The sequence below is a fragment of the Dermacentor andersoni genome, chromosome 9 (assembly GCF_023375885.2).
Source record: "Dermacentor andersoni chromosome 9, qqDerAnde1_hic_scaffold, whole genome shotgun sequence".
In the NCBI taxonomy this organism is placed as follows: Eukaryota; Metazoa; Arthropoda; class Arachnida; order Ixodida; family Ixodidae; genus Dermacentor; species Dermacentor andersoni.
This window is the reverse complement of record NC_092822.1, coordinates 43,006,095-43,018,598: the sequence shown is the minus strand read 5'-3', so window position 1 is coordinate 43,018,598 and position 12,504 is coordinate 43,006,095. Positions and strand designations below refer to the sequence as shown.

Below are 12,504 nucleotides of genomic sequence, written 5' to 3'. Positions count from 1 at the left end.
GCTGCGTTGCGTGTACTCCGATCGTGCGCTCTTTTAACATTCCTAGCCGACTTCGCGCATTTTCTGGGGGCTAAATATCTATCTATGCGTGTTTGTGTGTTACCGTAACATCATCCTCTTCGTACGAGGTGTCACGCGGCTTGCTCTATTTTTCCGCTACTCCGTTGCCGCGCTGCTTGAACCGGCGGCCGCTGAGCGGCGTGAACCGGCGGCCGCTGAGCGGCGCCTCATTCCCCTCCTCGTTCTTTCGAATCATCGGTGCAGCTCTCCTATAATGCTGGTTCGCGCATGCGCACACACTGGGAGAACGCGCTCCTGTTACTATTGTCTCTTCCACTCCACTTCTTTCACTGCACCTCTACGACCTTGCTCTCTCCCTAGCTTCTCCTCGCCTGTCTCGCTCACCCCGCCAGCAGCCTCCGGCGCTCTCTGGCCCGGCGTTCCGTCGAACGATCGCCGAGGCCAAGGAGAGCCCATTCGGCTCTGCTGGGGTTCGGTTGTGCTATCGCAGCTTCGTCTTAGCTCGGACGCGCGTTATCTCGGTCAACCTGCACCTCGTGTCGACGCTCTCCGGGTAGTAAAGACTGAGGCCTGCGGAGTCGGTCAAGCCAGGGCCCTGGCGCTGTGTGCACAGAGAAATTCCACAAGCTACACTGTTTACCTATCGTTCGCGTTATAGCCCCTATTATCGCGCGCCTGTCAGGTGCGTCGTCTGCTTCGCACGCTCTTGATTCAAGCCGTCTGCTGTGCGGCGGAGTCGCCGCAGTGTATAGCCTTCTGGATTGGCTACGGATTTCTGGTCATTTTTTACCACCGTTTCGTCACTCCCATGGCCTTGTGTTTTCTCGCGTGAACGGGAAGTGAGCGACATTGCGACGTGTATGTGTCACACCCGGACAACCGTTTATTGTGTCCTGGTCGTGACAAATCCAAGAGCCACCAGACGTCAATTTAGTCTCTGAAGTGCAGAGTTGGACTGCATTACGACACCGGGTGTCATTTAAGATTGCGTCACCGTAACGTTGTTACAGAAACAACGTCGCTTTCGTTGACATTCCGCTGAAAGAAAAAAAAACGTTTTTCTTCTGGATTTTTTTTCCTTTACTGATAAATTCTCGCTCTTCACTGCCAGCAGCAATGCCGGACATCTTGCGACAAGTACTTCTTGTGAAGTGTTCGTGACTTCGTTGTGGCTAAGCAAGGGTGGACCGCGTTACTGCATCTGTCCATCGGTGTGAAACAATGGATGACTCTTGTGTTTTCCGAAGACCTCTTGGATTTACGTCCATGCTAGTGCTGACGGGATTGCTTTTCCTGTGCCAAAGCGCTCTTGCCAGAAGGGGTAAGTGGCTGAACACTTGTTGCTCTGCGCGAGTTTTTCAAGTTTTCGGTGTATCTTAAAAGGGAGGTTGCTATATTGAAGTGAACACCTAAGGAATGACGTCAGAGCGTGTTACAAAAGATGAACCATTATGCCATCTTGAAACTTCGTGAAACACTTGCAGAACTTTTTCTTTTTTTGCGAAACGTGTGAAAAACACGTTTTTGTTCACTAATATGTCTATTGTAGCACTTACTAAGGATTGTGATATGTGTGTGTCATCAATAGCTTGCGATAGACTACGATGCTGCTTTTTCTTAAATGCATTTTACTTCGAGATACAAAATGCTGGGCCCATGTTCACAAAACTGTTCTTAACGCTAGAGCGCTTCATAAAAGCAGATGTCAGCCAATCGCGATGCTGCGCTGGTGAATTACAATCGGCAATAAAAGCTTTTCTGAATTCGACTTCTGGTTGATGCTGCGTCGCGTAAGACTGATACCAACAGGCCGCGGTCGCTTTCTAAGTTCGTCTGTTCAAGTCACGAGGTACACCGGGGCAGCCGGGACTAAATAGTAGTGAGTTCCAGACGTATTTCCGTTGGCGGAGGAGTACAACGACGCACGCTTTTGCGACCACCCTGCGTAGGGCTACCCACACGTCACAACTACACCAACCATTTCGTCGCCGACCACCTGCGTAGGTCTGGGCGGGCCCTCACCACTTCGCCACTGCAGGAACTCTTGGTTATGCCGTCGCGGAGAGACATCTTACGGATGCTGCGTCACAGCAAGCCTGGTGAGGACGATTTGAGGCATTATCTTTTTTTGTTGCTTTTATCTTCTGTTTTGCTTTATTCTCAGCTACACGTGTTCAATAGTGGTCGTCTGCGCTTATTAACGATTCTGAACATCACGCGAATATCTGTTCAGACCTGTAGACCCACTGGTGTAAGATCTAAGCTAAGCTCCCCCAATTTGTACTCCTGTGCTTTGCCCATTCAATGCCAGATTCAAGACACTTAGGCACTGCGACGACTTGCGTGACAAGGACCATGAAAATAGTAAAATTGGGGAAGAGAGCACGTTGGTTAGGTGGCTTTAGGACTACAGCCCGACTTTGACGTCAATACTGCGTGCTGTGACGTCGCATTTACGTCCTGCATTAGTATGTTATTGCTTTGTTTGCCGTTTTTCTGCTGACTACCTAATACTGCTTGCCAAGAAAATGAACAAAATCAAGATAGGGCAGTCGTACGTAACAAATAAATAATAAGCATGTGTGACGCAAGGCAGGATATGTAATATTCTAGTTAGGTAAGAAAACCAGGTACCGAACGTTGAATTCTCAAAGACGGCAGACTGTTGACCACGAAAATGAAAAGAACGTAGCGCAGTTCCGCGTTATGCAAGTAACATTCACTAAGCGAAATTCATCTTGCGTTAGTAAATGCATAAATATTTTCCCTAATATCGCATTCCTCGCCCGCGTCACTGGAAGCTCGAGTTATAGGGCTCTCATTACCTCCTACATGCACGCGCCTATCACCACCACTAGCACAACTCGGAGATAAACGTTGCCTGGATAAGAGCAAATTGGTCTCGGCGGTCAGAGCCAGAAAGAGAAAAACTGAACCGCCGGTCAATAAACATAATTGAGCAAATGTTATGCGCGCGTTTTTATGTTCACAGCTTACACGAGGCCCGCTTACAGAGCAAGTAACCGGTGCCGCAGCTCGCTTCTTCTCTGATCTCCTTCGCAGTAAATAGAAAAGAAAAAATCAAACCTGCCCACCCACTCGTGAAACAACTTCCGTTGAGGCCACGATGCGGTCGGTGGCGCTCTTCTTCAACTCGACTGTGTGCCTTCGAGGCTTGTAAACAGATAAGTCTTCGAGGAGCTGTCGTAGGCGCTTGTAAACATAACGAGGCACGGACGCCGCCGCCAGCTTTTCCGCTGGCTTCCGTTCAAACTGGGATTTGTTGCACAAACAAGCTCCTACAGCTCGTACGAATGTCCAGTTGGAAAAAAAGAAAACTAAAAGTATAAAATTGCGAAGGAAGCGCCTGTTGTTTTGAGGTCAGCGGCCAGACCTTGTTGGTTAAGCGGACGTGTTTTTCAGCGGTCCCTATATCGTGCTACGTGGGCTGCTATGTTCATTCGCTAATGTAGGTGGTGTTACACTCGTCCCAAGTGAAAGAGCATGTATTACAAAAGTGGCCTTGCTTTTCTTGTGCCAAGGTTATCGTATAACTTCCGCATTGCGCGACGATCTACGCAATGTTTATTCCTCTGGAAGTTTGAACAACGAATGTAACCGGAAAAGGGGCTAGTGCTTAAATAGAGCTCGCCGTGTGCAAGCTAAGAACAATACGTTCGCAAGTAAGTCGGAAGACGCGGAATACTTAATTTCTTGAACTATAATAGTTCTGAATGTGACGCCACAGCTTTCCCACAATTAATGCATGGCCGTGACATGCACGGCGGCCCGTAAACTTTGCGAACTTCAAGACAGCGAAAAAGTATAGTTTTTTTCTTTTTTCCTTAAACGTGCATCAAATTCGCCAAAGCGCATAATGCAACGCTAAGGTACAACCTCTCACACTCCGAGAACTTTTGTGAACATGTGTCTGTAAGAAACAACAAAACTGAGAAAGAGATTGGTTGAAAGAGAAGAGGAAAGGCCTGTCGATGGCACCGTAACAATCTAGCGCGCGGCCGACACCTGAACGTCCGTCAGCACTGTGAAGCAGGAAGGGGCAAGGGCGGAGTGGCCTTGCTAGTTCTTGCGACAGCAATTATGTAAACCCTCGGGGCGCATCCCCGTCGCTACCGTGGTCCTTTCACTGGGTCGACACGCACGGGGAGCCAGCGCGTCGCATGGTGCAATCTCCAGAGGCGCAAAGTGCGTTTGGCTGCACAAGCGAAGGAGGAAGGAAGAAAAGAAACCTTTTTTTTTTCAAAATGAAAATTAGGCAAGCGGTGTTTGGGCCCTTAGTCCAAGGCTACATTGGCACGTGCGGCTCGCTGGGTTTGGTCCAGGAGAGCCACTTGGCTCTCCTTTCCCTTCGTCCGCAAGCCACGCGAAAGCGAAGAAGCCAAGATGACTCGCGGTCCCGCTCTGCTCTATCGACTCTGCCGGTGCCAGAGCGGAGTTCTTCGCACAGACACTTAGCGTTCATGCTGACCTGCTGTGTGCATGCCAGACCGTAGGGCATACACAGTTGTCTAAGTGGAACGGATAGGCAACTTCATGCTGTAGACCTGTCTGGTCTTTTTCGCAGGACGCCGACAAACGCTGGTATCAAACTCGTGAGCATTCGAGATGCGACGCGTGTAACGCCGCTACTGCCGTCCCTCGCCGTATTAGCGTTGTGAGACGCCTGGTTCCTGCCAGGGTGCTGTTCCTGGTGCGCAGTAGCAATTATCTCGCGCGCCACCTCGCACCGCGGGCCACCTCGGCGGATTGTTTGAGCACCGTGTGAGGAGCTTGAGCGGATCGCTAAGCTTTCATGCTTTCATGCTTTCATGTCGCTTTCAATGCTTCGACCATCGGAACAACCTTAAAATTTTTTTTTCTTTTCGTGATGATGCTGCCTGCCCATGCCTGCACTCGTACTTCATCGCGTAAGTAGGTTATGTTTGATGGCAGTAAGTGGGTTTGTCTAATATTAGTACTTTGGCTGACTTTCTTGTTACGTTATTCATTACACTCTGTATTTCTAAATTACCAAGAACTCACAGTTTTCTGTACGCAGCGAGGGATTGGAGTGCGCGGGCTCCTAATCAATGCAAATTAGGGCATCCACAAGTCACTATGTTGTCGAAAATAAACAAATTCCAATGTCACGAAGCCATTTGAGGCCAGGAGGACGGAGTTTAAGCAAATTCACGCACTACCCATAATTCCCATGCTGGTTGAACCGCCGTACATGTCCTGCAGCTCCTGGTGACAGTAATGCGCCGTAGTTCCCTCCAGTACTTTCTGCAGGAAAGTACCGTAGAGCCTCGTTATAACAAAGCTGAAGCGGGAGCCGAAATTACTTCGCTATATCGATTACTTCATCACACCGATTTTATTTGCACGTACTGTACGATATAAACCTCTATGCGGATTTTGAGGGCAATTTCGCTTATTTCGTTATGTCCCTTATTTCGTTATATCAGGTTTTGTTATAACGAGCTTTTGACCGTACGTGGTCATGATAGCGGGACAGTCTGAACAACGTTGTGACGGAAAGCGTTACAGCCATCGCTGAAGCGGCAAGTGGAGCGGCGAGCATCCTGCACCGATTAATATAGGCGTCGATGGAGAGGACGCCTTGTTTAGAGCACTTTGTGATTGACAGCATTCAATGGCGCACGCATTACCCTTCACAGCGCCGCATGGTGGCGAGAAGGTGTTGGAATTCTATGGTTGCGTAGATGCCAAACGCGGAAAGGTGTGAATGAGGACGCGAGTGACACGTGCGAGTTTAGGTTAGTGATGGCTGAAACGATTTCCAAGCGAGCCGCCCGTCTGAAATGTAGATGTAGGTCGTTGTGCTCTACTGGCGGTCTGGAATGTTCCGCCCACATTTTCTTCCTGGAAAACACTCGTAGTTTTTTTTTTCTACGCCCACGCTGAAGCTTTCCTACTTAAGAAGAATGCCAAAGAAAGGCCCCTTCAGTTGCTTCATGCGTGAATAGGACAAATCTATAGCTATTCATAATGTTGCCAGCAAAGATAGCTCACGTTTCTCTGCACACGTAATAGACATACATCGATTGACTCAGATAACAAAAAAGGAAATTCTCAGTCAGTCATTAAAGTTTCTATGAGAGCAGTGTGTCGCATGATTTTCGTTTTTTTTTTCACGTTCACTGAATGCACCACACTCGATGTTGCTTTCCGACGAATTATGTCTCCCAACGCGGCTGTCATGGAATTTGTTGTCCCTGAATTTTCGCACGTGCAGCGCACTTTATTTTAAATTCCTTTTATCGGTTTAGCTAGGCATTTATTATTTTCGCGTCTTCCTGTAGGCCCCACTTCTCTCCGAGTAGATATATAGAACACTACTCTAGATGTCACTGTCACATTACAAAAAAAAAAAAAAAAAAAGAAAAGACGCTCAAGTTACGAAAATTGCACCTATGCCTTGAATTCACCTTAACTATTCCTAACTCCCATTGGGCGCACTGATTACGGCAGAGAAGTGCCTCAATTAGTCCCAACCGTACGAGTGGCCGTGCATCCTTGTAGCTCCATGAAGGGTTCATTGATTTCAAATCGAATTGCCTTCATTCGCTTTGTTTGCATGCCGCTTCAAGGTTTGTACCATGACAGGCCACGTCACCGTTCTCATGGAGCTGTAAGTGTCATAGCCGCATACGGAAGCTGCCGATCGGTCATCCGAGTGGCTACTCCGGTCATTCTTATCAATTTTGTTGTCCTTCAATTGTAAATATCAATACATCATCATCATCATCGTCGTCGTCGTCCTTTTCATGCTACAGACATTTTATCAATCTCTTGATGTCCGCCGTAGGGACAAAGCATCTCCCTGCGAATCTCGACTTACCCGCGTTAGTTGTCACAAGGGTTCCCACGCACCATCTCAATATTGTCTGGCGCCATCAATTCAAACCTTCTGGTGCCCTCGTTTCGCGTTCCATTGCGTTATCACCCGTTCTAATGCTCCAGCATGCATCTTGAGCCATCTGTTGTGTTTGGCGATCGACTGGCCTGCACAGCTGCACTTCTTCCTCCCGTTAACCTGACGAAGACTACCAGTAAGTCGCGTCGTCGTCCTATTTGTTAGCGCGAGTCCCATCACTTTTTCTTTCCGGTCGCTCGTTGCGAAGAAAGTAAGCACTGTTTGCATACAGGACGAAACATACATATATAAAGAAGCCCGCGTGCACGAAACGAAAAGAAAAAGAAAGTCGAAAGACAGCAAGTTTATAGGAGGGCGCGACGTTTCCGGAGCGGGCGCAATTCTGGTGAACCTACGCGACGTATGGGTTCGGTCGCGGCCGGCAGAGGCATTGTCGCGGCGTAGCCACCGCCTCGCTGCCCGCGCGCCATTTTTTTTTTTTTTTTTTTATTTGATACTGTTGACCCTCGCTTGAGGGTCGTTACAGGGAGGGAATACAATGTACAACAATGTACAATTTTGTACAACATACAAAATTCATATATCATAATCATCAAGTTGGGTGCTCCTGACAAAAGATGTCGATAGAACGTTCGAACTTGTGCACGTCCGATTGCTCGACAACTTCAGCAGGCAAACCATTCCAAATTTCGATCACCTCAGGAAAAAAAGAAAAACGAAAAGCATCAACACGTGACTCGTAAGGCTTGATGGATCGTGTGTGGTTTGTTCTCGCGCTCCGTTTTCCCGGAGGCTGAATATATCTATTTGATTTAATCTTAAAGTGCCCTTGAATTATTTGAAATAAAAGCTTTAGTCTTGATTTTTTCCTTCGATTTTCAAGTGACTCGAGCCCACATGAGTTCAGCATTTCCGTCACTGAATCCCTTCTTCTGTATCTTGACGAAATAAAACGAGCGGCCATTCTTTGAATTCGTTCCAGTTTATCTTTTAGGACTTTTTGGTGCGGGCTCCAGACAACACAAGCGTACTCCAAGGATGGGCGGATGAATGTTTTGTAAGCTATCAGCTTGACTTCTTTTGTTGCATGTTCCAATTTCTTCCGCAGAAAGTAAAGTTTTTGGGAAGCTGTCGAGCACACATTATTAATATGTTTATGCCACTGCAGATTATGTGCAATTGTAACACCTAAATACTTGAAGGTATCAACTTTTTTTAGATTATTTTTTCCAATATTATAAGAAAATAGCTGCACAGTCTTCTTATTAGTTATATGCGTAAAAGTTGATTTTGTGTAATTAATTTCCATGTCCCATTTTTCGCACCAAAGATGCAAGGAATGAAGGACACGGTTTATTCTAATTTGGTCGGTAGCTTGTGTTATTCGAGAATAAATTAAACAGTCGTCTGCAAAAAGCTTCAATTCTACGGGAGATTCGGTAACCTCGTTAATATCATTAATATAAATTAGGAACAGTAATGGAGCTAAAACCGATCCTTGAGGAACGCCAGAAAGTACTTCTAGTGTAGAAGAAAAACAATCATCCACATGCACAACCTGCCTGCGATTGTTCAAATAGGCTTTAATCCACTTAAGAATGGTTTCGCTAATTCCTGCTCTGTATAATTTGAAAAGTAATTTACTGTGTGGAACCTTGTCAAATGCTTTTGCAAAATCTATGCAAATGACATCTATTTGTTCTTGGGCATCTATGGCTGAACTAAAATCATGTATCGTTTCTATGAGCTGTGTTATGGTAGATAGCCCTCTTCGGAATCCGTGCTGATACTGATAAAAGAACGCGTTATCCTCGAGGAAAGTTAGTATATGTTTACTTATGATATGTTCTAATAGTTTACAGCTGATACTTGTCAGGGAAATTGGGCGATAATTGTTTGCGAGTAGTCGGTCGCCGTTTTTAAAAACAGGTGTTACGACTGCGCACCGCCAATCTTGTGGCAACGAGTTAGTGTGTAGGGACTTTGTAAAGATTATTGTCAAGAAAAATGATATCCACTCAGCGTATCGTTTTAAAAACTGGGTTGGAATCCCATCCGGCCCGCTAGCCTTTTTAGAATCCAAAAGTAACAATTGATTAAACACGCCGGCCTGAGTCACGACCAGGTCTTCCATCGAACATGAGAGGGAGGAAGGCGGGTACGCGTCAAAGTCGTCATTGCTTGGTTTAGAAAAAACAGACTGGAAAAAGTTATTGAAATGATCTGCTATTTTTGTTTTTTCTGTTACTATGTTGTCACTAATTTGAATTCTATTTATTTCCTCTTTGTTGCCACTAAGGTAAAGCCAAAACTTCCGAGGTGCCGTTTTAACGAAGCTACATAGTTTTTTATTAAAAAATTGCTTTTTTGATTCCATCAGAGCCGTTTTTAAACTCTTTCGTAATTTCGATACCTCAGCTGAGCTGTCTTTTCTCCTGCGCAGCCTCTTTATCTTGCGCTTGATGTGTATAATAGGTCGATTAATCCAAGGGTTACGTGGTTTTATTTTCTTTTGTCGAGTTGGAATGAATCTGTCAACGCAATGTTTTATGATATTCTTGAAACGTAGCCATAGATCTTCAACTGGTTCACAATCGCAGGCAAGTTCGAATTCACTATATGACATTTCTAGGAAATCTTGAATGGATGTGTCGTCTGCCTGCCTATAAGCCTTAAATTGCACAGGTACAAAGGGTTGGCCACGAGTGTTTGTTCTGATCGGAATGTGCACAGAAACCATTTTATGGTCAGATATTCCGTCTTTAACAGACACAGTATAGTCACCCACTCTGCCCGAGAGAAACACCAAGTCCAAAAGTGACCGGGATTCGAGTGTTACCCTCGTGTCTTCTTCCACGATTTGTTTAAGATTGTGCGAAAACATTATTTGCAGCAGTGTTTCGGAACTAGAAATTTCAACGTTCCCAGGCATCAGTCTGTCCCAGTTGATGCCCGGCAAATTAAAATCTCCGGTCATTATTAGTCTGGTGGTACGGTTCAAGTGAGTGCATAAGAACATATTAAGGTCATCCAAAAACTCTGGTGAAGTGGCAGGCGGCCTATACACTGCACCAACAAGGTAAGTAACACTCGCATAAGTAATTTTGCACCAAACTGTTTCAGGCAAAGTGCACTCGACCGTTACTGCATCTATAGATCTTTTGACAATGATTGCAACACCCCCACCACGAGTATCCCTGTCCCATCTGAACATCTGGTAATTTGGGGGTACCATACAGTGACTAGGCACACCGTTGTTTAGCCATGTTTCGCTTACGACGAGTACGTGTGGACTTTCTGTCAGTAATACATATTCTAATTCGGTTACTTTGTTAAAAAGGCTACGAGCATTCAAAGATAAGATTCGTAGCTATGACGGGGTAAGTTCAGCCATTGATTCGCTGGAATTATCTGAGATGTCAGGGCCATCATGCGAGTTGCCTGCTTTTCTAGTGCGTTGCTTGAACTTATCTCGAGAGTTCAGGAGCGAGCGTGCGTTCTTCTCGTTGTCCCATGTGTATAGCTTGTCATTTATTTTGAGCTTGTCGTCGATCAAAAAGACTTTCTTGCCCTGCGCCCTTTCAGCAGAGGCACTTTCCCACAACTTCCTTCGCACCGCTACCGTTTCCTTTGCATAATCATTGCTTACACTAACCGATTGTCCTTTCAGTTTATTGCAGTTCTTTAGCACTTGTTGCTTTTCTCTGCTGTCATAAAATTTCATAATAATTGGCCTAGGTCGTTCTTTGTTCTTTTTCCCTATACGATGAATTTTTTCGACGGTTTTTACTTCAACTCCCAGCGTGTCGTGAAAAATTTTATCTATGACAGCTGCCTTTAACTCCGTCTCTGAATCGCCGATTTTTTCAGAAACACCAAAAACCAGCAGATTGTTACGACGACTATAGTTTTCATATTCAGTCAATTTCCTGGCCTGTTGCTGAACTGTTACCTCAAGATATTCAATTCTTTTGTTCAATTCTTGTATCACTGCCAAGGAATCAGTCAGTCTATCAGTCTTTTCATTAAGTTGACCAATATCCTTGCTGATATTAGTCAACCGGCAGTCAGACGCGGCTTGATTATCAATAATCGTCTGTAACAGTTCAGCTGTCTTAGGCCCGGGGTTTTCTTCTATGTCTCCCGACATCAACAGCATCAGCACGGACCAACAGTCAATAGCAATGCAATGAAGCCTACCAGGGCACGGCAGGACAACTAAAAATCTATTGTCACTATGGTAACAGCAGTCTGTGGATGGGGAACCAACCTGCACAAACAGCAGCAGCGGGTGAGCCATGCTGTCCGCAGGCCAGATGCCGTGCCCTCTGATCTGGTCGGTGTCGCGTCGTTCCTTAAGTAGATCGGCTGCTGGTGACGTCACACCTCGTGGTCGATATCCCTTGAATGTGCTGTTGCTTGTAACGTGGCCCGCGCAAAGCATCAATGGTTGTATCACGGTGATGTTGGTCGTTGATACCGGGGTGGGCGTTGCATGCAAAATCCACGGCAGAACCTGCACAAACAGCAGCAGCGGGTGAGCCATGCTGTCCGCAGGCCAGATGCCGTGCCCTCTGATCTGGTCGGTGTCGCGTCGTTCCTTAAGTAGATCGGCTGCTGGTGACGTCACACCTCGTGGTCGATATCCCTTGAATGTGCTGTTGCTTGTAACGTGGCCCGCGCAAAGCATCAATGGTTGTATCACGGTGATGTTGGTCGTTGATACCGGGGTGGGCGTTGCATGCAAAATCCACGGCAGAACCTGCACAAACAGCAGCAGCGGGTGAGCCATGCTGTCCGCAGGCCAGATGCCGTGCCCTATTTTCCCGATCGGGGCGCACCCTCGTCCTTAGGAAAACGGAGACTTTCTCGGCCAAGAGTTACGAGCGCGACGCTTCGGCGCGAAGAACAAATATATACACACATACATATATACATATAAAGGCCGCGTCGCGTTACTGCGCACGCGCCATTGACTCCGAGGCGGAAGGCGCCCAACGAGGCGGTGGCCATCCTAAGGCGATGCCTCGTCGACGGAGACCGAACGGCCGTTTATATGCATAGCGGAGGCGCGGGCGCCGCACTGCGAGCTTCCGTCCCTTTGTTTCAGCGCGGCGCCCGGAGAAAGTGTTCGCCCGTGAAGGGGGGGCTCGGGCCGGTGGTTCCGCTTTCGATGGCTCTTCTTCTTGGGGTCGCCGTTTACACGCGCTTCTTGAGTGGACGAAAGAAACTGAAGCTCGGATGATAATAGAAGCGGACGTACAGCGTCGAGTCTGTTTATCCCCGTACAAGGCGTGTGAGCCGAGGCTGCGCGGAGAGACACGAACGCATGCAAACGCACGTGTACGAACACCCATACCGGCGTGCATGTGTGCATGCGTAAACACAAGTACATATTTACAGTAGGTATGTACGTGTACATACATACATACATACATACATACATACATACATACATACATACATACGTACATACGTACATACGACATACGTACATACATACATACATACATACATACATACATACATACATACATACATACATACATACATACATACATACATACATACATACATACACA

General features: G+C 46.7%; 1 protein-coding gene across 1 annotated transcript in view; it reads left to right on the top strand.

Annotated features, from left to right (window-relative positions):
* The first annotated feature begins 512 nt into the window (after positions 1 to 512).
* Positions 513 to 12,504, top strand: part of LOC129383906 (uncharacterized) — a 137,380-nt gene continuing 125,388 nt past the window's right edge. Inside the window, exon 1 of the mRNA XM_055068918.2 lies at positions 513 to 1,342. Coding sequence (XP_054924893.1) covers positions 1,243 to 1,342 — 100 coding nt within the window. The 5' untranslated portion in view covers positions 513 to 1,242. The remainder of the gene's footprint in view (positions 1,343 to 12,504) is intronic.